At 39.5% G+C, this 26521-nt stretch overlaps 1 protein-coding gene across 1 annotated transcript in view; it reads left to right on the top strand.

Annotated features, from left to right (window-relative positions):
• The window catches only part of CLPTM1L (CLPTM1 like), a 41998-nt gene extending 17119 nt beyond the window's left edge, over positions 1 to 24879 (top strand). The window contains exons 6-18 of the mRNA XM_072153138.1: positions 1196 to 1274; positions 2565 to 2682; positions 5859 to 5953; positions 7314 to 7398; positions 12716 to 12819; positions 13614 to 13679; positions 14685 to 14735; positions 16243 to 16325; positions 16439 to 16473; positions 19482 to 19537; positions 20697 to 20741; positions 20975 to 21090; positions 22362 to 24879. Coding sequence (XP_072009239.1) covers positions 1196 to 1274; positions 2565 to 2682; positions 5859 to 5953; positions 7314 to 7398; positions 12716 to 12819; positions 13614 to 13679; positions 14685 to 14735; positions 16243 to 16325; positions 16439 to 16473; positions 19482 to 19537; positions 20697 to 20741; positions 20975 to 21090; positions 22362 to 22446 — 1018 coding nt within the window. The 3' untranslated portion in view covers positions 22447 to 24879. The remainder of the gene's footprint in view (positions 1 to 1195; positions 1275 to 2564; positions 2683 to 5858; positions 5954 to 7313; positions 7399 to 12715; positions 12820 to 13613; positions 13680 to 14684; positions 14736 to 16242; positions 16326 to 16438; positions 16474 to 19481; positions 19538 to 20696; positions 20742 to 20974; positions 21091 to 22361) is intronic.
• Positions 24880 to 26521: the final 1642 nt, after the last annotated feature.

The raw sequence follows: 26521 nt of genomic DNA, 5'->3' as shown, positions 1-26521 counted from the left end.
AAGTCGAAAATGGCACTTTTTAGCTATTTTGAAAAATATAAAAAAATCTATAAAAAGTGATCAAAAGGTTGTACAGTCCTAAAAATTATATCATTGAAAATATTATCAAATTTCTCAAAAAATGACACCACCCCCAGCTCCGTACACCAAAGTATAAAAAAGTTATTGGCGCCAGAAGTTGGCAAAATCAAAAAAATTATTTTTGTACAGCAGGTTAATTTTTGTAAATGTATGAAAACATTATAAAACCTATACAAATTTGGTATCCCCTTAATCGTACCGACCCAAAGAATAAAGTAGACATGTCATTTGGGGCGCTCAGTGAAAGACGTAATATCCAAGCCCACAAGAAAATGGCGCAAATGGGTTTTTTCACCTTTTTCACTGCATTTGGAATTTTTTTTCCCGCTTCCGAGTACATGGCATGGAATATTTAACACCATCACTATGAAGTGCAATTTGTTGCGCAGAAAACAAGCCGTCACACAGCTCTTTACGTGTAAAAATAAAAAAGTTATAGATTTTTGAAGGTGGGGAGTAAAAAATGGACATGAAAAAACAGGAAAGGGCCTTAACCGGTTAAACCGCAATACAGCGGTTTATGCCAATAACGAAAATATGCTCCGGCACCAGCTCACCCTAAGCTGGTGCTAGGTATTTGAAGCTTACAACTTCTATTTTACGTGGTAGGTTTCCTTTAAAATCATTACTTGTATATAGTGTGAGGTAGCCTTGCATATGTTGTTATGCTGAAAATTTGGGGTGGTTTAGGCTGCTCTCCCATTACTGCAAGGCAATTATTAACCCAATGTGCTATCTCTACATTTTATAAAGCAAACCATGCATAACTGTATGAGGGCCCATGATCCGACCATAATTAGTGGCCGGATCACAGCCCCCATAGAGGTCTTTGTCCCCCAGTGTCTTGCTGCACCTTGACAGAATCTAGTGGCGACACCACACAACTGCTTTCTGAATGTATAGGGCGTAGCGCTCACTCCCCCCATCAACCTGCTACTCCCAGGTTGAGGCCATAAATAGAGAATTTTTTTAAATAGTTGGTCTTCTAAAAACCTAGTTTTCAGATGACACAGTGGCTTTTAAAGGCTAGAGAGCATAATCATATAATTGACTTCATTTTTATGTTGATTATATCTGGTGTATTTGACTTGCATGTACATGTTATTCCTTGTAGGATACAGTTGGGAAAATCTGTACACTACCTTCCTATATTATTTATTGATCAGCTAAGTAATCGAGTGAAGGATTTGATGGTAAGTTACTCTCTTCTGCCATGTGAACATAAGGCTTTAGTTATTCCTTTATGGTGTAGATTGAGAGGTAGAAAATGCAATTTAAACAAGCAACCAATATATTTCATTCTTATTGAGCGCCTTTTTGGCGTGTAAAAGTGTGACACTGTGACAGTGTATTTCTTTATGCAGGCCTTTTGTGTTAATATTTAAGGGATACAAAGTGCATATAATTTCTTAGGTGCCTCTAATTTTTACCTAATGACTGAGATGGCTCCTGCAATATATACCAAATGTATCTATGGACTTTTATAGGCCTGTTTATAGGCCTGTATCCCTCTGTCGTTGGCCCTCTGTCGTTGGCCCTCTGTCGTTGGCCCTCTGTCGTTGGCCCTCTGTCGTTGGCCCTCTGTCGTTGGCCCTCTGTCGTTGGCCCTCTGTCGTTGGCCCTCTGTCGTTGGCCCAGCACATGAGGGGACAGCTTGAAGACATGGAGAGTCTCTCCTCTCCTGCCGTGAAGTGTGAGGTGATGGGGGAGGGGGATTGTGATCGATCTGCAGCTTGTGTCTGTGTGGATTATTTGTTTACATACAAGTGTAAGGGAAACTGAGGAAGAGATAAATGTAGGTGTGTGGTTATTACATTAGTTAGGGCTTCTGTCAGCACATGGATGAATGCTGGAGCACTGCGCTGTGAGGAAAACGGCTGAGTGTAGAGAGAGGAGAGATAAGGGGGGGGTGTCTTTACCTCCAGTCTGCTCCTCAGTAAAGACGGAATGTTCCTACCAACAGCCATATGAGGAGTTGCTAACAACAGGGGGGAGGCTGCAGAATACAAGAGGAAGGAGCAAGATTTGGGTAACTAATCCAATTGCAAAAGGGCTTAAAATTACCTGCCCTACAACATATCAAAGGGAGTCTTTGCAACTTGTTCAGTGCTCAGTTGGCAGCTGTATTAATTAGTTTATATGTTGGGAGGGTCTTATTCTATATAAAAACATCAAGTAAACAATGGATGTGATTTATTGCAATTTCTGTAGTTGTTTTTACAAAGGTTAACTGAAGAGCAACTTTTAAGTGTGACATTGACATTCATGACATCTCTATACAAGAAGTGTCCATCATGATTTTACCTCTCATTATCATGTGGCTTCCTCCAGGCTACATCAGCAAAGCAAATGCTTTGTTTATAGACTGTAGTTGGTACCAAAGGAATTACTGGATCACTAGGATGTACTGTTTGGACATTCCTTGCATGTTCAGTATTTTCTGGGTCTCATTTCTAATTCAAAGACTTGTATCCTTCCTTTAGATGATAAACCGTTCCACAACAGAGCTTCCTCTCACCGTGTCATATGACAAAATATCTTTGGGAAAACTTCGTTTTTGGATTCATATGCAAGATGCTGTGTACTCCTTACAGCAGTTTGGTATGTCATTCATATATTTATAAACCCCATGTTGCAGAGAATTAATGGGTTTTTTTTCGCTTGCTCAACTGTTTACATATTAGTAAAATGAATGTATCATCAGAGTATTACCGTTTTTTTTTTCTTTTATGCACATTATTTAGTAATTTGTTGTTGATTTTTAATCTAGTTTTATAAATTCTGTATCCTGCAATTATCTCTTTTACCCCTAGGGTTAAAGAGGTTGTCCCACAAACTTAAGTTAGGCCCTATCCTCAGGATAGGGCCTAATTTGCTGATCAGTGGGGGTGTCATTGATGAGACCCAGAGAGATCATGAGAACGAGGGGTCCGATGGGGTCCCAGGTACTTAAAGGGGTATTCCAGGAATCAGCATAATTCATATACAAATGGGCACTCAAAATATAAGCTAATATGTAATTAGTTGTTATTTAAAATTTTGCTCCGCTTAGCAGAAAATGCTGCTGACATAGACTGTAATGAAGAATTAAAATGCTACTGGCCCTTTAATCTGTCCGCTAATTTCCTCCGCGCAGTCCGTTGCAGAACAGAAGATGGCCGCCGGTCACATGTTCACATCACATGTCCATCACCTGCCTGGGAAGGTCATGTGATCACCACTATGTTTGGCTGTTGCTGGTTGGTTGAAGTGCATCCAGTATGGTCAGTGTTGTGGTGATGGCAGTTACACGTCATTACTATGGTAACAAAGCAAGCAAGTCTGTTATATCATCACTGTTAGCAGAGCATAAGAGGTAGGAGGAGTTACTGAGAACCAAAGGATCATGCAACTTGTAGTTACCAGTGGCAGCCATCTTAGTGATAACTCCACCTACTTTAGAGAGGCCATAAACTTTGTAAATCATAAAATCAAATTATTTTAGCTCTGTTTTGTGACTAATGACACTGAGTATTGTTGTATTCATTTATTTATATCATCATGGGTTTTTGTGTCAGACGTTCATATTCCCGGAATACCCCTTTAAGTTGGACCCCTCGCAGACAGCTGTGCATGACCGCTCTGATCCATACATTTCAATGAAGCCAACGGAAATTGCTGAGTGCCAAGCTCTGTGATCTCCGTCGGCTCCATAGAGATGAATGGAGCAGAACCGTCATGCACAGTCTTTAACCCCTTCCCGACGCGCGCCGTACTAGTACGGCGCGCGCCGGGTCCCGGTGCATGGAGAGGGCTCGCGGGCCGAGCCCTCTCCATAGCCGGTAAGTCTTTGCTGCATATTGCAGCAAAGGCTTACCGGTAACACCCGCGATCGGTGCTAGCACCGATCGCGGGTGCTTTCACCGCGATCGCCTCCGGCAATGCTGCCGGAGGCTTCAAAAAGATGGCGCCGCCTGGGCGCCGCCATCTTGGCGCGGATCTCCGCTCCCCGATGACGTCACGGGGAGCGGTGATCCGTTGCCATGACAGCATCGGGCCTCACGAAGGCCCGAAGCTGTCTCGTTTTAACCTATTCATTACAATGTGCTATCAGCACATTGTAATGAATGAGGAGTAAAATCCCCATATACTGCCATATTGCAGTATGGCAGTATATGGTAGGATCGATCAGACAACCTAGGGTTAAAGTACCCTAGGGAGTCTGAAAAATAGTTAAAGTAAAAGTTAAAAAAAGTTAAAAAAAAAAAATTATATTAAAAAAACCTAAAAATTCAAATCACCCCCCTTTCCCTAGAACGGATATTAATATTAATAAACAGTAGAAATCATAAACACATTAGGTATCACCGCGTCCGAAAATGTCCGATCTATCAAAATATTATAACGGTTTTTCACTGCGTTTAACCCCGTAACGGAAAATAGCGTCCAAAGTCAAAAATGACATTTTTTTGCCATTTTGGAAAATATAAAAAAATTAATAAAAAGTGATCAAAAGGTAGCACAGTCCTAACAATGATAGCAATGAAAACGCCATCAATAGTCGCAAAAAATGACACCACCCACAGCTTCGTACACCAAAGTATGAAAAAGTTATTAGCGCCAGAAGATGGCAAAATCAAAAAAAAAAATTTTGTACAGGAGGTTTTAATTTTTTTAAATGTATGATAACATTATAAAACCTGTACAAATGTGGTATCCCTGTGATCGTAGCAACCCAAAGAATAAAGTAGACATGTCATTTGGGACGCAGAGTGAAAGCTGTGAAATCCAAGCCCACAAGAAAACGTCGCAAATGTGTTTTTTCACCATTTTCACTGCATTTGGAATTTTTTTCCCGCTTCCCAGTACGCGCCATGGAATATTAAATACCGTCACTACGAAGTGCAATTTGTTACGCAGAAAATAAGCCATAACAGAGCTCTTTATGTGGAAAAATAAAAAAGTTATAGATTTTTGAAGGTGGGGTGTGAAAAATGGAAGTGAAAAAACTAAAAAAGGCCAAGTCGTTAAGGGGTTAATAATAGTCTGACACTTGCTAATTCTGTATGGATTTTCTATGTAGCACTGCCTCTCCTTTACATTACAAACGGGGATCTAGTCTATAGAAGACTCTAGTATGTACCCCACTATTGAAAATCAATAATATTACAGCTTATCTACATTCTTATCTGCCAAGAGCATGCCTGGAAAACTGTCTGCTTCAGTCTATTGCTATCTTTGGCCACAAGGCTACTATAAAGTATATCACTAACTGCTGTTACTAGAGCTCAGGCAAAATGACAGCTCCCACAGTCGTAGATGGAAAATCAAAGTAAAGATCTACAATGAGAAAATGAAAACAGATTGTAAAAAGTTAATGTTTTACTATATGATTTAAAGAGGACCTGTCACCCAAAATTTCGGCACTAGGAACTGCTTACTACAGTAAGCAGCTCCTAGTGCTTGAACAAACGCCGCAGTGTTAGAAGGATCTATCACTGGGGCGTGGTTAGGGGTGGTGACTGCCGCATGATGTGCTGCATTCACAGCCACCCTATGGAGCGAGCGGGGCGGTCCGACGATTACATTGTACCCCACCGCAGTGTTAGATAACGTTACCCCAAGTTTCCAATAACGCTATCCTTCTATTGCTGCAGCGTTTGTTCAAGCACTAGGTGCTGCTTACTTTAGTATGCAGCTCCTAGTGCCAAAATTTTGGGTGACAGGTCCTCTTTAAGTCGGTTAAAAAAATTTATGATGTTTATATATATTATGTGATATCCTTATGCATTCGACAGGTTTTTCTGAAAAAGACGCGGATGAAGTAAAAGGGATTTTTGTGGACACCAACCTTTATTTTCTCGCACTCACCTTTTTTGTGGCAGCTTTTCATGTAAGTTGATCTTTTTTCCCTTAATAATATAGGCATAATAGTTCACATTTGCCACACACAACACCTATTTTCATTAAGCTCCTATTGTCACAGAGACCAAAAAATATTTGACTGGGGTTACAATTATAAAGTATACACTTCTGACTTGCATACAAATTCAACTTAAAAACAAACGTACAGATCCTGTCCTATACGTAACCTGGGGACTGCCTGTAGTACAATAAATTATATTACTTTTTTACTTTAGAAAAGTATGGTAAAAACTGCCATATTTTCCTTGACAGAGGAAACTCAGGGCAGCCAAAAATAAAGTGGGGCAAAGCTGTGATTAATTTGTCTCATCAGTTTAAGGCTGCCTTCACACTACTGTATATATGGCCGCAAGCTTCTGGCTGTATATATGTCCCCATAGATGGCAATAGGGGCAAAGCAATACAGTGCCGCACACTTGTGGCACAGTACCGCTCCGGACAAGGACATGTCCTATCTTTCTCCGTTTGTAAGGCCGCGTGGCATACATCCCTGTGGAGCCTCCTCTCCAGCATGCTGGCCAGGCACAGATCCATTTGAATGTAGCCTAATAGGAGCAATGTACCTTTTAAAGCTGGTCATAGTTAAGTCAGCCAGTCTTGTTTACAAATTTTGATATCTCCAAGATAATTTTAGTATTTTGCTGTAGTGGGTGCCATTGCAAGACTGGGACTCTGGCCCATACTCGCACTATATGATAATTAGATGAGGAATCATGTGGGTAGTAGTACTTGTAAGCTATCATTCCCCCTACCCCCAACACAATATTACAACCGATTGATAACAGACAACAGGGCACATTTACGAAGAGTAGTTCAAACTGCACTAAATGCAGTTTGCCTGTGTATAATGCAGGGTGGGCCAGATTCCTGATTTCTGGTGCCCGTTTTTCATGAATCTGCTCCCTGCAGTGCACCAATTTTTTTTTTGTGGTGTACCTTTAACGTAGGGCTGGCAACACAACTCTTTCGGACTTTGCTTGATAAATCGGGCACACAGTCCGACTGAGCACCAGAATGCCCCCTAATTTGTGTTGCATGATGTCTAGTGCAGCAGTGCCACAATATGGTCGCATGCCACACGTTTGTGGTGCAGACACTTCTTAAATACCTGTGCAAGCAGTTTGCTTCTAAAATAATGTGCAAAGTCAGCCAGAAAACTGGTGCAAGGGCCTTAGCAAATGTGTCCCAATGTCTGTTTAGGATGTCTGGTGGGTGACCTATTGCTTTTAAATAATCCATTCTAGCCTTCAATTAATGAAATGAAACCGCTTTAAGAGAATTTTGGCTTGCATTTACTTAATATTATATATTTGTGTTCTACATTGCAGCTTTTATTTGATTTTCTTGCATTTAAAAATGACATCAGTTTTTGGAAAAAGAAGAAGAATATGGTTGGAATGTCAACCAAAGCAGGTATGGGTTACTGTTCCTGTTAATACAGTTAATTTTAATGTTGAAAAGGGAATATGCTTTCAGGTAATAAAATGCTGCAATGGGTTGCCATTAACTATTTGAAGATATCTAGGGCATATCTAGGCTTTGCCCTGTAAAGCGCTTTTAACAATATGTTAAAAGCTCCAATTTTTGGCAATGAAAATACTGTAACCCCTTGAAACATCTTAGTCAGAGAGGTGATAAGGAGCCTAAAAAGACACTCCAGGAAAAACACTTTCCCTCTGCTGCATTTCTTGTGTAACTGCAGAGGCCATATGCCAGTTAATTTCCATGCCTTGTATGCCAGAAGACTTGCCACCTACTGACTTTTACGTACTGGAGGAGGGCCTAGACATATAATAAAAGGGGAAATATCATTTAAGTGTCTCTTTTTAAAGATAACTTGTCACCACATTTTTCACAAATACAGCTAGTGGCAGGTTCCCATACAACCCTATTAACTGACTGATACCCTTCTTTTAGCTAAAAATTGTTTCCTCAGATCCACATGTAATCAACTTTACCTTGAATATAGCAGGTCTAGAGTGAGTTAGATGGGGTGTGGCTTACTCGGGCTGAATCCAGCAGCTCCTCCCCATGCCTTCTCAGCATCAGCAAAGTATGTCATGTGACCAGGGTGACATAATCGAAGGTCCTTTAGCCTGCTAACATTGGTAGACGATACCCCATTCATATATCTGATCAGATAAAATCACAGCATGCCTCCATGGACTTATACTCCTCCCCATCATCCTTAAAGGCATATTGTGATTTCAGGCTCAGCCACTAGCTGTATTTGTGAAAAATGTGGTGACAGGTTCCCTTTTTAACCCCTTAGCGCTCTGCACCGTAGCTGTATTGCGCTGAGTCCCGCGAATAGCGCTCAGCGCAGTACAGCTACTGCGCAGAGACGATGCCGATTCAGCTCTGCACAGGAGCCGAACCGGCATTGGCGGTCGCGGGATTTCAGCGGTAATCTACTGCTGACATCCCCGGCTAACACCCGCGGTTGGAGTGGGCTCCGATCGCGGGTGTTTAACCCGTTAAATGCCGCGGTCAACTTTATAAATCACTAAAAATGCCCATAAGCCCCAAAACATATAAAGAAACATATAACGCTCAAAAAAGTCTAAATCGTAACACAAACCCCACATATATAGTATCACCGCGTCAGTAACAATCCGTAGAATAAAACAAAATAACTATTGAACACATATGATGAACGCCGTAAAAAAAAATTTAAAAACCCGCCAAAAATTATGATCAACAAAATATATGTACTCCAGAATTATACTGCTGCAAAGTACAACAAGTCCCGCAAAAAACAAGCCATCAACTAGCTCTGTAGCCAAAAACGTAACAATGTTATGCCACTTGGAAGACGGCGATGCAAAAATGATAGATTTTTCCCCACATTAGGGTTTTATTTGGCAAATTTAGTAAAACATAAGAAAAAACATTCATGTCTGGTATCCGCGTAATCGTATCGACCCATAGAATAAAGATAACATGATTATTATGCTATACGGTGAACACGAAAAAAAAAACGGAAAAACAAAAGTACAGAATTGATGCTTTTCTACTCGTGACCTCAAAAAAAGTTCCTAAATTTTCAAAAATATGTGATACCAACCCCAAAATGGTAACACTGGAAAAAGCATCTCATCCAGCAAAAAGAATGCCATCACATGGCCCCAATAACGGAAAAGCGAAAATTTTATAGCCTTCAAAAGGGACCAATGAGGAAACTAAAATCCTGGCAGCTGCAGGTCCCTCCTTCCCTTCTGCGCCTCGCTGTGCACCCATAACACAAGTAATGGTGACATATGGGGGGTCTCTGCACTCAGGAGAAATTGTAGAACAAATTTTATGGTGGGTTTTCTATTTTTATCTTTTGGAAATGTGTAAATTTTAGGGCTAAATGAACGTACAACCGGCACAATTTGACCATTCTAAATTTCACAGCCATTTTGATTCAATTACTATGAAGATCTCAAGGGGTTAACAATCTTTGTAAATGCTGTTTCTGATAGCTTGAGGGGTGCAGATTTGAAAATGGGTTGGTTCTATAAGGTGGTTTTAATGCTAAATATGGAAAATTTAATTTCAAACAGTATTTATCCCCAAAATAGTAAATTCTGAAAATACGGAAAATCGCGATTCGATTTGTAAGCCGCGTGACGTCAAAATAAATTATCCAAACATTTCAAAAATTATGAAAATGTGAAGTAGACATATGGGAAATGTTATTCGGCAAGTTATTTAGGTGGTAAATCTATCTGCCTGAAAACGCAGTGATTTCGAAAATGGCAAATTTTTCTAAAAATTCATCATGTTTTTCTTTTTTTCTGTAAATAAACGCAAAACTTATCTGCCAAAATTTACCACTAAAATGAAGTACAACATGTGGGGGGAAAAACAATCTCAGAATCGCTTTGATAAGTAACAGTGTTCAAAAGTTATAACCATATAAAGAGACGCAAGTCAGAATCCAAAAAATGAGAGTTGAGTAAAACGAAGAAAGTGGCGCTGTGGATGGGTGCGCTTGTAACCCAGAGAATTTTTACCAAAACACGGATTGGTATAAAAGCTGGTTTAAATTTATTGTGAATGATTAAAATTTGGTTTCAAACATTAGTACATTGGTTACGCGTTTCGGGATGACCCTTCATCAGACCAATACTGTACGTGGCTGAGGATGGAGGTGATGCTCGGATGTGGGTGCTCTGCCTGCTCCCCGGTTACACTGTGACAGCGCCACTTTCTTCGTTTTACTCAACTCTCGTGCTTACGGTTCCAACGGATACCGGTATTTGGAGCGCTTGGGAAGCTGCTGAGGTAACCCTAAGAAGGATTCACCAATAAGGTTAACGGAGATCCCCACATCTATATCTGCAATTAGCCAAGTGGCTACCAGGTGAGCACCTCCTATTTCTTACCTGGAAACAAACCGTTTAAACGTTATCACACGAGGCGCCGTCCTCTTCGGTTGTCTTTTTTGTTCTTTCTTCTCATTCAGAATCAAAAAAATGGGACTTAAGGGGTTAAGGAGATTCCCCAACTGCAAAATCTTCTTGGGTAGTCAGAACCAACCAAGCATTTCCCCTCCAGCTATAGAGAAAATATATACTTGAAAGAACATGTGTGTGTGTCTGTTAGTTTACATAATGGCTCTCTATTCTGTTTCATAGAGGAGGCTCAAATGAACTCAAATGTCAGTTGCTGTGTTTTTAAAAAAAATGAAACATATGGCTTAAGTGTCTGCATTATAAGTATGCCTTTCTAAAGAAAACAAGTGACCTGAATACTGCGGAATCTTTATTCTGCTTATATGTAAAGTACCGTATATGCCGGCGTATAAGACGACTGGGCGTATAAGACGACCCCCAACTTCTGCCCTAAAAATATAGAATTTGGTATATACTCACTGTATAAGACTACCCCTCTCCCAAATGAAAAAAAGTCTGCTTAAAACTTTGCAAAACAAACAAGAGAGCAAGTGCCTGGTGATCATAACTGTAAGCTGCTATATTAATGAAGATCCGACATGCTTCTGTAAGTGCCGACTGTGACCCCCCAGCTCTGTGACGCCGACCACTGTGACAGGACGGCTGCATTAGCATACAGCGCGCCGCCCCGTCAGCGCGTACTAAGCCTCTTCTAATGACTGTGAGAGGCGGACTGCCGCGCATGCGCGGCGGTCCCAGGAAGCGGCTCTCTGCGCGCTGACGGGGGAAAAAAACACCTCACACAGTGCGGCCCCCGTATATCCGGCGTATAAGACGACCCCCCACTGTAGCCATTATTTTAAGGGGTTAAAAAGTAGTCTTATACGCCAGTATATACAGTAACATTTTGGCAGGTCCATTAGATCTACTGTGCTCTCCCATTTACTTAGCAGGACATTTTTAAATGAGTTGGTGGAAATTGCTAGTAAAATGGTGCAAGAGAGGGTGCCCGGGTCTTTTCGGACACATCTGGTACAGTGAAATGCTCTGCAACATATAAATAAAAATGAAGATCTCTCTGTATTTAGGACACAGTTTCTGAGAAAAGGTATACTTATAATGTTTCCACTCTACAGTATGAGTTTTCGATTAAACCCTCCTTTCGTATTGTCAGAAATATCTGTTGGTGCAGGTCCCTCTCTCAACTCTAGTTGCTAGCAAAAAGAAAAAAAATGTAATTCATGACTGACCCATTTAAAAGCTGTTCTAGGCAGAAGCAGCACAGTGTTGAAGCAGTGAGCTAATACTTTTGTCTTCTGCTCAGCCTATCACTGCATGTTTATTCTTTGTGGTTTTTAAAAGCTGATCATTTTACTCATAGTCCCCCAAAATATGCTTCTGAATATTATTGAAAAATATGCAAATTAGCTTTCCAGGATGGGATAAGGAAAACCATGGCTCTTTTTGCTACCTTGTAAGGCAACTCCCTTGACATCAAGCATGACGTGCAGGAAGCCTTATGACATGATGCGGGATTGACACCAAACCAGTATATTCCAGAAGGAACAGACTCCCAACTGTAGACAGCACTGTTTTGACTTTATTGCATCTCTTCAATACAGCGTAAGGAACTAGTTTGGCTTAGTGAGAGGCTTTTGACTAGGGTTGGAAAGTAAAATTTCTCCTTACGGAGACTTTGCTTATTAAGGCCCCTTCCACACTTGCGTTGCAGATCACGTCAGAGTTTGATCAGGGTGCGATCAGGGTTTGGTCAGTGAAAAACGCACATTTTGCATCAGAGTGCAATCAGTTTTCAGTCAGAGTTTGTTCAGTGACTCAGTTTTTCATGCGCGTTTTCAATGCAATTTCAATGCGTTTTTCACGCGCAGAAAATGCGCGTGAAATGGACTCAGGACTGAGCTCTATCTTTTCTATGGCAATTGATGCGTGAAAAACGCATTGCACTTGCAAGTGTCTCAGAGTGCAATGCGTTTTTGATGCATCTCCATAGACTTGTATGGTGCGTTTTTCACGTGACTCGCAAAAGTAGAGCATGTCGAGATTTAAACGCACGTAAAAAAAAAGCGCGTGTGTGCGTGAAAAAAAATGCAAGTCTGAAAAGACCCATTGTGAAAGGGGCCCAAGTCCTCCTTTCCAGCATGAGATGAGGAAAACCACGTCTCTTTTTGCTACCCTGTAAGGCAGCTTCCTTGAAATCAAGCATGACCTTCAGGAAGCCTTATGACTATTTTGTGATGTAGATAAAAGCACCAACAGTAAGGGAGATACATTTTGGAATACTGGTATTCTATTTAAAGGTAAGCTAAGCATTTTCTCTTTCTTTGCAGTATTGTGGCGTTGCTTTAGTACTGTGGTAATTTTCCTTTTCCTTCTGGATGAGCAAACCAGCTTACTGGTATTGATTCCTGCTGGGATTGGAGCTGTTATTGAGGTTAGTCTTAACACTTTTTATCTTAGCAATGGTTTGCCATTAGTCTGTCATTTAATATGTCCTTTTTTAAAAAAAAAATGGCAAATGCAGCTCAATGACATATAATACATTCCTAAATGGTTTTCTAGGATCCACATGTTGATAGTCTTCCAAGTAAAAGTATGTGTAGATACATAACCAAAGATAAAGTAGAGGCCCCAGTCACATCATACAGATGTCACCAGTCAAAACATTTTGGACCTGATGTTGATATCCCTATCTAGGAACAGCTCATCATTATGCTGGTCACAGAAAACCTCTTTAAGTTTAATTTTCTTTATTGCTTTATGGTTATAGAAATGTCTTTACTGTAGCAGATGCAAGATTTCCTCTCCAGGACGTGTTCCTGAGAATGCCAGATAGTATCTACCACAGGCTCTCCACCTTTTAGCATTTCTTAGGGTTTCCATTATTCTTGGCTGAAAGGACCATGTTGTCTGCCTCACTGTTGCACTTCAATTACATTAAATATGTTAAATGTTATCTATTTGTCTGCATGAAGTCTGGTCACAGTACTGTAGCTTCACATTGAAGCAATCTCAATTGAAGTGGAACAGTACCTTGACTGTATAAATGCTGTATCTTAGGAACTGTATTAGTATCGCACAAGATGATCAAATTTGTAAATTGTTGATCAACGATGTTCATTTAACAGTTTTTTTAAGTGTCTGAGTATATATCTTATGTAGTACTTGAAGCGTAGTACTTGTACTTTACTAAGCAAGACAAATTAATTGCCTTTGTTCTTTTCTCAGGTGTGGAAGGTTAAGAAAGCCTTGAAAATCACATTCCAATGGAGAGGTCTGACACCCATAATCAAGGTAAATTATTATGGCAGAGCCTAAACATGTGACCAAAGGTTATAATAGCACAGCCAGACTTTTCATGATTCCTCTGCACTATGAGGTGCTGTGTGCTGACAATGTGCTGAGATTATAATGGTTCAGGGTTTATCTAGACTTTAATTTAGCTTCTGAACATTCTACTAGCATAGAACACATAGAAAAAGAGAGAGGAGACAGATTAGAGAGGTTATAAAACACAATGATACTCTCAGCTCTGCTATCTAACCTATAACTCACACAGTCAGCTTCAATCCCAGATAAAGACCTTATCTTACCTGTAACTAGTAGCGTAAGTCTGAACACTTCTGCTTGCCAGCAGGAAGTGCCCGTGTCTGATATGTTTTTTTTAAAGCAGGGAGGGAAGGGCAGGAGGCAGAGAGCATTGCAGTGTGCAGAAAAGAGAAGTTATTCCCGATAACAACCCGACCATAGTCAGAAGATTTATAGTCAGATCCAGGGGCAACCAAGATTGTAAACATCAGCACTGATAGAGACAGTTTGGAATTATATTTGTAAAATCCTGTACTTTTGTTAATAACAATGAATTGGAGAATATGTTATTTTGTTATCCTGGGTATATTTAAGAATCTTGTCTTCGCAGGAATGCCTCTTTAAATGTAGAGTATTGCAGAAAGCTCAAATGCAGGTGTGAACTGAGGCTTTGTTGTTACTTTAACTTTGTTATGTTGTTACTCCCTGTCCCCCAGCCTCTACGGTGTGCAGGTAGCCTAGATCTGCTTTCCCTCCCAAAAACACACCAGAGAAGAAAATACAAGAATTGTATTGAAAGGTTTATTTAGGCATTTAGGAAGATAAAAAAAAATAGTTTACTCTTCTATTCTGAAACTGTGACTGGTTTTAAAGTATCTAGGCTTGTGACAAGCTTGTCACTCTGATTTAAGGATCTTGAGGTTTCATTCAGTGCTTATAGATGGATGGTTTTGTTTTAACAATGAATTTATTGATTTTTTGTGTTCATAGTTTGGAACCTGCAGTGAATCTGAAAAGAAGACTGAAGAGTATGATACCCAGGTATGTAAAAGGGGAATCGCTTTTGACAATTTGGTAAATTTTACAATGGAATCGAAGTTACGCTTTAATTATATGCACTGGAGGAGCAAAGAATACCTTAAATGGGCTCTACAGTTTCAGCAAATAAATGCTATTCTTAGTAAATTGGAAAATTGTATAACTTTTCATTAACCCCTTAAGGGCCCTTTTTTGTTTTTGCTTTTTCATTATTCACTCCCCACTTTCAAAAACTATATAACTTTTTTCCTTTTCCATGTAAAGAGCTGTGTTCGGGCTTGTTTTCTCTGTAACAAATTGCACTTCATAATGATGGTATTTATTATTCCATGCCGTGTACTGGGAAGCGGAAAAGAAATTCTGAATGCAATGAAAATGATGAAAAAACACATTTGTGCCATATTCTTGTGGGCTTGGATTTTACAGCTTTCACTGAGCGCCCAACAGGACATGTCTACTTTATTCTTTGGGTCGGTACGATCATGGAGATACCACATGTACATAGGTTTTATAATGTTTTCATACATTTACAAAAATTAAAACCACCTGCACAAAAAAAAACCCCATAATTTTGCCATGTTCTGGCGCTAATAACTTTTTAATATTTCAGTGTACGGAGCTGCGGGTGGTGTAATTTTTTGCAACTTTTGAGGACTATACCGCCTTTTGATTACTTTTTAAAGAATTTTTTTTTTTTTTTCAAAATAGCAAAATGGCACTTGATTTGAAGCGCTATTTTCCATTACGGGGTTAAACGCTGGGTAAAAAAAACTGTTATTATATTTTGATAGTTCGGACATTTTTGACGCAACGATACCAAACATGTTTATTTGCTTTTATATGTGAGCTAAGGAAAGGGGGGTGATTTACTTTTTTTACATTTTTTTTTCACCATCATTTCATACCCTCCAGGGTAATTTAACCCTGCAGGGTCCGATTGCTAATGCTGTATACTGCAATACTACTGCAGTAACAATATTACAATAATTTCTAATAGCCTGCCATCTGATGGCTATTAGAGATCATTGCACATGGCCTTCGCAGCATGAGGATGATATAGATATATCTGTATAAATTCCTCACAATTTTCTAGATCTTTGCTTTCTGTGGACAAAAAAACACAGTCCATGGTCATGTGGTATCACACAGGTACAATATGTGTGACGTTACATAACCATTCCATGAGGAATTGATACAGAAAGTACATTGGAAAATTGTATTACTTTTCATTTATAAAAAGAATAAGATTTGCTTGTTCAAACTTGACAACCCCTTTAAGGCCTGTTGCCCACAAGCAAGTTTGTTCTAACAAATTCACCCTATGCACATGCTGCATTTATGGGCCTGGTTTAGGATTTTCTTGCTGAAAGGGATATATATTTTCAATGGTACTAATCTAGAGTTGCAAGGAAAGTCCCCATGACACCTATACATCCATCAATTATGTAACAAATTGTTTTCAATCCTTTCTAAACGAAAAAAAACTTTTCTTTTTTCTTTCCATTTTAAGGCAATGAAATATCTGTCATACTTATTATACCCTCTGTGTGTGGGGGGAGCTGTTTATTCACTGCTTAATATAAGATACAAAAGGTAAGCTCATATGTGTCCATTGTTTGCTTTAATTTGTAAATATTATTTTTTTATCAATTAAAAAAACTTTTATTTCTATGTGATATATTCTGTATTATATTTTTGTTTTTCAGCTGGTATTCGTGGCTTATCAACAGCTTTGTGAACGGTAGGAAGTCTTTATTTTATTTTCTAACATAAGATTCAAATGCTATGCATGTAATCTTCAATGTGAATGTAAAAAGTGGGGGAGATTTCCAATGCAACAGATTATAGCATTTGCCTGCACACATTCTCAGGCAGCGATATTTAGGGAGATGAGAGATTTTCATTTTCTTTTTTCACTTTACAAACGATGTCAGCGTGGATTTGATAAACAAAGATGTTGGCTGTTCCAGCTAAAAGTTGGTGGGTTCGGCAGACATAAGTCTCATATGTCAAGTTTAGTGGCAAGAGAAATGAGGATGCCATTATATGAACAGAAAGGATTAAAACCTAGATAAATGATCAAACAACTTCAGGATGGAGTAAGCTGTCGTAGGAGTATAACTCCCAACTCTTTCATTTAAAAGAAAAAATGTTTTAACTCCTGCAGCCTGAAGGCTTCAATTTATCAAACTTGCTGTCTGTTCCCCGTTGCTTAGCACTTTCATCTTTAGCTGCAAAGGAGGCCAAGACAAAATGAAGTATGAATTGGTTCATCAACTTTTAGCAGATCATTCACAGACTGTAATCTGAGCAGTCAGAAAGGTCCCTTTCGCCTTTTGTCTACAGATCTTTACTCTTATCCCTAATATTGTTATTATTAATGATAATAATCTTTATATAGCGCAATCAAATTCCATAGCGCTTTACAATCCCTCTTAAGTCCTCTACACTGGACCATAAGGCATAGGTATTAACTGTGTATGGAGCAGGGGAAAGTTGTTTAAATAATAGTAATTCCACAAGTACACTAGGCGGGTAACATAGGTTTCCTCCCGCATCCAGCAGGCAAAGTGAAAGGAAAGTACAAATGGCGGATAAACCAAATATAAAATATACGGTGGGGACAGGTTCCATTCGGGGTGGCAGTCACATAGGCGACCACCCTAGCCCCAATAGGGCGTAATAGGAACCCCTGCACTCAACACCGTTCAGAGTGCTATACCTTTTTTTTTGACTACACATTTTAATATGACTGATTAAAGGTTATGTTTTATATTTAGTTTATCCGCCATTTGTACTTTCCTTCCAAATAATAGTAATTGACTGCAAATAATGGTTAAATGTTAACTAGTTGGATGGAGGAATTGGTGTAATAACTACAAGAAGAGAATAATATTCATTTTATACACCAAAGAAGAGGAGCGAAGATGACCTTTAGACCTGTTGTACCTACCAACTTGCTCTCTATATGCATATAGGATTCACTGGTCTGAACCTACAACTGCTGCAAGCACGCAGAGCAACTCTGTTATACCGCTCTTGCTTGTAGGCAGTGACAGTATAATGGCATGATTATCTCCTGAAAATAATAATAAAACACTTTTTTGAAGGTTCAATTACTTATAGAGTATTTTTTCTTTGAGGAACCTGCATTATTCATTCCATCAAAAACCTCTGGTATCCTTTAAAATATTAAAAGGGTCTACCAGCAGTTTTGACTGTACAGATCTATGGACAGTGTTGCTTAGCAGTCTTTGATATCTAGGTAACAATACCTTTGTGTGTGGGGGGAGGTTTATATTCCATTACTGTAGCTTAATCCAGTGCACTTCTGGGAGATCTCTTCAATGTGCGCAGAACAGTCCTTCCCCACTGCAGTAATATCTAAACTGAAGCCTGTTAGAGAAGTGACTCAGAGCAGTGGGAATGGGCTGTGTCCAGTGAAGACCTCTCACAAAAGATTGCCCCATAGACTACTACAATCCTGAAATATAAATGTATTTTTCAGTCCTGCTTTGGCTAAAAATACACACAAAAGACATAATTACACAGATTTCCAGGGCCAAATGCATCTGCATCTTTTTATGGTCAAAACTGCTGTTAGACTGCGCGTGTACGGCCAAGAGATGGTAGAGAATCTCCCCTGCTAAAAAAAAAAAAATTGCAACACATATTTAATATTTTTGTATGGAATCTTTATAATATGCATGTGGCACTGCTGTGTATGTATGTAGTTTACATGCTACAGTGCTGCGTTTTTGTGCAGTGTGTGCATGCTTGTGTACAAAGTGCCATACAGAAAATAACACAAAGCAGGACAGGAAGACAACACAGAGCAATAAAAGTGCCTTTACATGACAGCAGAAATATTTATTTGGACATCGTCTACAGACTGCATTGCAGAGTGTTGTACTGTGTTTGAAAGCTGAGGACACTCTAAGGGCGGTGCACAATTTGAGTTTGGCAAAACAAACTTTCTCTGTGTCTCTGCATCACTTACCAGTCCAAGCCTAACATGCTAAATTCAGTTCAGCAGTTCAAGGTTCAAATCACAAAATCCAGCAGAGACTAAGGCAGGCCTAAGTTTGACAGAAGCAAACTCTTAAAGGGAACCTGTCACCACAATAACCCCCCCCCCCCTTCAAGCCCACAAACAGTAGCTTCTTCTGTATTATGTACGCCACCTTGAGGTATTTTTAGCACATTTCTAGGTTGCAGCATGAATGAAAAATCATCCTTTATTCTTTTGTAGGAAGCAGTTGGACAGTCAGGCCCAGCACTCCATGCATCTGGCCCAGCCCTGCCTCCCAGATACATGGAGTTGGCAGTGCAGATTGATTGCACTAAGCGGGGTAGTCTCCTTGCAGGGGCCGGGGCTTCTTTACTGTCTGACTGCTTCCTACAGAAGAATAAAAGATGGTTTTTCATTCATGCAGCAGCCTAGAAATGTGCTTAAAACATACCAGGGAACATGCATATTACAGAATTTACGGTCTGTAGTCCTAAGGGGTTAGTGTGGTGACTAGTTCACTTTAGCCAAGCTACAAAATTTAACAGTAAAGACTCCACTTCCATTTAGAACCAATATGTTTTTTACTTCATGCTTCCATTTGAATCTTGATTCTGTGCTGTATCTGGTTTGCTAGCTATATATTCTGTAAATAGTATTTATAGTACTTTATAGTGATATATTTTCCATTCCATTACATTTGGTGACATGTAAAAAAAATTTTGTTTTTATTTTTGCAGGTGTTTATGCATTTGGATTCCTCTTTATGTTGCCTCAATTATTTGTAAATTATAAGGTAATTGTGTGTGAGTGTGTATGTATACGTGTGCATATGCAAGAGTGGCTTCACGCTTCTCTAGTTTGTCCTGTTTCACGCCAAACCCACTTCTGGGGTTGGGACTTTGTTGACAATATTGACATACAGTTGTGCTCAAAAGTTCTACCCCTGCAGAATTTCTGGTTAGTGGTTGGTTGCAACCATTTATTGTCAAACTACTGTGTTTTCTCTTATTTTTTTCTCTTCTCCTACAATACGCCAAACAGCACAGAGACAAACCTCAAAACTTCTGGAACAAGGTACTTAGGAGTGATAAGACCAAAATTAAACTTTTTGGCCACAACCATAAACGTAACAATGGAACACCATTTTTACTGTAAAGCATAGAGATGCATCGCTGTTGGTGTGGAAATGTGAGCTACCAAGGCACAGGAAACTTTTGCAGCACTCATTTTTCCTTCAAATTTACCGTTATCAGCAAACACTGGAGGCAAATTTGCAGTCATCAGCCAAGAAGATGAACACGGGATGTACCTGGATATTTCAACTTGACAACGATCCAAAACACAAGGCCAAGCCGACCTGCCATTGGTTACAGCAGAACAAAGTGAAGGTTATGGAGTGGCCATCACAATCTCCTGACCTCAGTATCATTAAGCTACTCTGGGAACATCTCAAGCGCCCAGGTCATGCAAGACATGCTAGGAATTTACAAGTAGCTTTTTACCATGTGGGAAAATAGAGCCTCATCCACAACTACCACTAAAGACTTCAAGCTGTCACTGATGGTAGAGGGGGCAATACACGGTATTAGAAACTGGGGTATGTGAACTATTGATCAGGGTCATTTGGGTTTTTTGTTGTCATAATGATTTAAAAAGAGAAAACCACAAATGGCTTCACCCAACCATTAACCACGCACAAGTTTTTGTGTTACGATTCATATTCTCTGAAAAAAGGGAATGCGGAGGTGTGTAAGTTTCTGAGCACAACTGTATGATGCACAGATGCTCCGTAGATCGTATATCTATATGGAGCTCAGAGTCCTATCGCCAGGGTTGGATTCGGTCTGTCAAGTAGGAACTCAGTGTAAAGCCACTCTAAGGCTAACTTTATATTATACAATACTACATATCACCTTGGAAGACCAAGTTGTTTTATTTTTGTTAATTTGCAGATGAAATCGGTTGCACACTTACCATGGAAAGCATTCACATATAAAGTGAGTAACATATGTTTTATGAATGGCCGCTATTGTGGGGCTGGGTTTGAGTATGGATTCTTGTGGACTTAAGTATTTTAACCTTTTGTATTTTGAACATTTTAATGCGTATAAAATTGGTCATGATTTGGTAACTTAACCAAGTGTAATGTGGAACGTGCAATTATAGTTTTAGTTCCAAAGGGTTGGACTTGTCTTCTAAGACTTTTATTTTTTTTTTTTTTTCCTCACAGGCATTTAACACATTTATTGATGATATCTTTGCCTTCATTATAACCATGCCAACTTCACACAGACTAGCATGTTTTAGAGACGATGTGGTCTTTCTTATTTATTTGTATCAAAGATGGTAAGATGATTAAAAATTTAAAAAGTTACCATATACTTTTACATTTTTTTTTTAAACTTGTATTTTTAGCCCTCTTTATTTTGTGTTAATAACTCTTATTATTTTATGTGTTAATATCTTAATGTGCTTATATCTCCCAAGGCAATGAGGAACCTGGAAATGGGAAATGTTTGAAAAAGTTGGTGATTAAAGTGAACCTGTCACCAGGAATGTCTACCTGGTGAAGGGTTCCAAAAGCCTATGCTATGTTAATTTTAGAAATTCCTTTGTCAGCATTCTTAATACTGCTACTACTTTATAAAAATGTATTTCACATTACCTGGCCCCCTTCCAGCAGCATGTGGTGAGTCCTAGGAGGTGCAGATGCAGCCTATGTCAGTGTCTTCACGCATTCTTGCTCAACTCCACACCAGCCCCCCTCCCTCCTGGCACACAGGACACTGCAGCTGCCCCCTTAAACCCCCACAAATACAGAACTTGCCAGGCGTTGACTGGGAGCAAGGTAAGTGTTATAAACTACTGAAATGATCCAGAATACTGACAAAGGCAGTTTTTGGAACTGGTATAGCATAGGCTATTGGAACATGTCACCAGCTATAAATTATATTCCTGGTGACCGGTTTGCTTCGATGTAATTGATGGTTGAATGTAGCGATGTTTTCAAACGCTCTTTTCTATTCAAAGTTTACAAGTATTACTGAAAATGTTATTAGAAGGTGATTTGTTCCCAGAGTTATCATAAATTTATTATGATATATCATAATATGAATAGGTTTTGTATGTTCTTGGTGGTTGTTGTTAAACCCCTTTGCAGAAGCATGATGCACTAATGTGCTGTGGACCCATTGGCTGGTTTTTGCGTATAATTCTGCAATACTGCTACGGCAGAGCAAAGGGTTGGGTTGCTTTCCATACCATGCCCTACAGCTATAAGTGATATGTTGCAATATGTGTATAGGATAAGCTTCACATACCATAATATACAACACACAGACATTCATTTGTATAGGTTCATGCTCATGGCGATCAACTTAGCCGCCTGCTAGGGCAGTGTTTATTGCTGTCATCAGGTGTGAACGCTTTTCAATGGCGATGAGACTACACTACAGACAACAGACCACACCTCCATTGTTTGCTGCCTGTGGTACGCACATGTTTATGTGTATTGGGGTTTACAGTGGTCTCTTTAATTGAATGATATACATTGAGATCACTAATAAAACATTGATTTATCTTCATTGCCATTCCTTTTTTCTTCTTCCCTGCTCCAGGCTTTATCCTGTGGATAAGACTAGAGTCAACGAATATGGTGAATCTTATGAAGAAAAACCGAAACGGAAGCCGCATATAAACTAGATTTCATTGAAGGGACTACCTTATCTCTTTTACTTGAAAGATATGGTGTGCAATGAAGAAAATTGTGAAATTATTAATGAGTATTTTGAATGCTGTGGCAAAACTATCTGGACATTATACTGTCCATATTGCCAAAATCCTAAAATGTGTTTCTTAAGAAAAAAAAGTTTCCCACAGCTATCCTCTCACTTTGGTCTTTTATTTATTTTGTACCAGGCAAATGCAGTTGCCACAAGAAACAGTAACACTGTTTGGTTCATTTTTATGAGAAAGGAAAGACTGTTTTCTTTGCAGAGACATGCACATTCCTCAATATTTGTGACTTTGGGACTGAATCTCTGGCTGACTGTATATAATAGTTGAAAAAAAGAATTTTCTGTAATATAAGGTAGCAAAAGACTCACCCACATACTGTTGCTTGGATTTACATGAGATATATGAAACCTTACTCTAATTCAAATCTGAAAAATACAATAGTTAAATCAAGAAATGAACAACTGGGGCCCAAGCTTGAAGGAATACACGTTTACTGTGGCACTTTGCATTATCATTGAGATGCTGTGCTCTTGGTTCAGGATTTCTTCACCTTCATAAGCATGTTTTGACTGAAGCAGCATGTTTTGGGATGTTTTTATTTCATTTTAATGTCACATTTATTGTTCTGTTTCTTTCAAAAGGGATTGTTTTATGTTGTTTTTATCACTTGTTTATAACAATCTTAATCTACTGAACAAAATATAATTTACCTGACATGATGTAAAACATCTACAAGGTAGTTCGTACAAAAGCGAGTTTGTTCCAACAAACCGGCTGCATGTGCTTGCTTTCCTGGCCCAAACACTAAGCAGCTGAATTGACACGCTGAGTTCAGTACATCTGTCTATGGGACAGAATAGACGTGGCAAGTTTGTCAAAAATCCTGTAGAATATTGCCACAGCATTTACAAAATGTACCTTTTGTAACAAGTTAAAGTCTGTGTGATCTACAGTAATTAAAGAGGACCTGTCACCCCGACTAAATCCTCTAGGACAGTGATGCCTAACCTTTTAGAGCTGGAGTGCCCAAGCTTCAACTAAAAGCCACTTAATTATTGCAAAGTGCCAGCGCAGCAATTTAAGCAGCAATTTATTTCTCCTTTTTCTTTTACAATTTTCAATCGTTCAGCCTCCTAAGGACACCAACACAGTTGAAAGGAGGAGGGCACATTCGTCTATCCATTGTAGGAAGATTCTCCTGGAAGATTCTTTGAGTCCTGTCTGGTGAACTTCATTTTGGGATGATGGCCTGGGTGCCCACACAGAGGGCTCCGAGTGCCGCCTCTGGCACCAGTGCCATAGGTTCGCCGCCACTGCTCTAGGAGCTGCTTACTAAAGTAAACAGCTTCCTAGCCCTACCCCAGTAATATCAGTGTTAAATCACTAGCTCTATAGGAACATACCAATAAAGCTAGGAAACATACCAATAAAGCTAGGAAGCATAGCCGTCCGAACGCCGGACCAAGCTCACAGTGATCCGGCATATTTATGAGGGGGGGGGGGGCGTCCGAAGAAGCGGTGATTGCAGCTGGAAGCATGGCAGTCACCGCCAGCATATGGTGTGAGAGTGGTAGACTGGGGGAGAAGCTAAGGAGAGGAGAGTGCCTCAGCCTGCCCCCTCAAGAACACGCAGACTGCTGTAAGCTTGGTCCGGCTGGCTATGTAGTGCAGTGTATGGTAGCTTTATTGGTATGTTCCTATAAAGCTAGTGATTTAACACTGCTATTACTGGGTTAGGGCTAGGGATTATTCGTCTGACAGGTCCTCTTTATGCATAAGAGCAAAAGAGTAATTCACAAAGACAAGAAGGCTGACACTTTTCCATGGTGAAAATCCACAGCTTATATTTCCCATCTGAACATACCCTTAAGGTTGGGGATGTTCCAGGAAAGTGATGAAGATAGTACAGGTATGGCATTGGATTAAAAAAGTGTGAATCGTCACAAAATGATACTTATAAGAGGACAGTAGCATGAAGGACCATCAAATCCTGCTGTGTCAGAAAGGTAACATAAAGTGGAGCAGATCCTTTGCACTGTTAGAACAGCAGTGGATTGGTACATTTAAGCTCTGTTATGTTGTTAAACCTAATTTTAACCCAGGCCCACACATTTTATACATCTGGAAAGCCTACTAAACATATGAAGTGAGCCACTGATGGTTTACATTTATATCAACCTCCATGCTGCTATGCCAATAGGAATTCCAATCTGTACCTGACTAATTGAAACCTCAATGGATTCAGCGTTGTTGTAAATCAAGTTGATACATTTTTCCAGTAGATATTCTGTGAAAATATGGCTACATTCCGTTTTGTGTCAGTTAAAATATTTTCTTAGGCTTTCTTGTTCTGTCAAATACTATTGAACAAAAATATAAATGATATGCTTGAATGTGTTTTTATTTTGTTTGTTTTTTTTTTAATGTGAAATCAGTATGTTTTTCATTAATTTTTCCACTTAAAGGAAATTGTTAGGGCCAGTTCACATCTCCATTAGGTCTTCAGGTATTTTCCAGTTAATTTGAGACAAAATCAGGAGTGGTTGGATAAGTCTTTCCATTATACCATGTAGATTCGCTGGAATGATGTGCACCTGTGCTGTATGTTGGACCATGCCTAGCTTTGAATCACAAAAACTGAAGTTAATGACTGAAGACCTTACAGAGATGTGAACTGTCTCTCAGCTAAGGGTGATGCCACACATTAGCGTTTTGATTCAGTTTTGTATCGGAATCAAAACACGCTGGGGCGGCCCGCGAGCCGATCGCATATGCATTTCTAAGCAAACACATGCGATCGGCTTCCGGTGTCTCGCATTTACACAATAAAAGACACCGCTGATTTACAAAACAGAATCAAAAGCTAACGTGTGGCATCATCCTTAAGATGTTTGCCCCATAAGTAAAATCTGCCCTGTGGACATTACTTTCTAAGCTTTCCGTGAGTACTTTTTCTATTTCCACGCTATATCTGCTATTTTAGATGGCATTCCATTTTTTTATGAAAAGTGCGCCAGGGTTATGGCCACTACCCACAACGTAAAGGAGAAAATTGGTGCATCAGGAATCTTATTTGTATAATTATCAGGAAAGGAATTCTCTGTAAATTGACAGGAAGGCATGTCTGGCGGCAACCTTATAATGTGCACTTCACATTACATTAAATACATTATACTTGTATTTTTATTTCTCCTATCACTTAGGTCTTTGTTTTTTAACCCCTTAAGGACGCAGCCAATTTATAGCTTGAAGGGGTATTGCCATCTTGGCATTCACATTTAATTTAATTGATTTTCCATATGTTAACATTTCTTCAATTGGATGTTATTAAAAAAAAAATGTTCCTGTGTGAAGATAATTTCTCATAAATGTAGCCGTGTTGTCCCTTAGAAATGAGATGGCTTCCTCGGATAAGACCATCTTACATTTGGGCAACAGTGGCCAGACATGCGCTATTGAGTCCGCCTGACCACCTGGGTTCAGCGATCATTACCACAGGACGTCTGTAGGATATACAGTAGCTCCCACATAGAGGACATGGCACACACCAAACTGGATTTCTTTGACCTTTTTATTTTAGTGAATATTTCACACAGTGGAGCCTTCACCGTAATAACTGAACACCGCGACACACACCATTTCAGTTGTCGTGATGTGTCGCTCCGATCTGCTAACACAAAGCATCATATTAGTATCATATTGCCATGACTACCCGCTGATACTATTTAAAGCTGGGACCCGGCTCAGTTCACATGCAGCCTCACCTCTCTCCTACCTACTACAACAGACATTGTAAGTATTACCATCCCACACCATCCCACTGTACCATACCACTTAATTCTCTGTCTCCATTACCTCTTCTGCATTTCTTACTTCTATCCTCTAACATTACAATTTTGTTATATTACCTCTAAAATTTACTACATGCTATATTGGGATTTCTTTTATGATATGACCATCAGGTTCTTGGACACATACTAAACAGCAATTTGTCAGTACCCACCTCACAGAATAATCTGACCTTCTTAATACATTACAA

The sequence above is a fragment of the Engystomops pustulosus genome, chromosome 5 (assembly GCF_040894005.1).
Source record: "Engystomops pustulosus chromosome 5, aEngPut4.maternal, whole genome shotgun sequence".
Taxonomy (NCBI): domain Eukaryota; kingdom Metazoa; phylum Chordata; class Amphibia; order Anura; family Leptodactylidae; genus Engystomops; species Engystomops pustulosus.
This window is presented reverse-complemented; position numbering and strand designations above follow the sequence as displayed.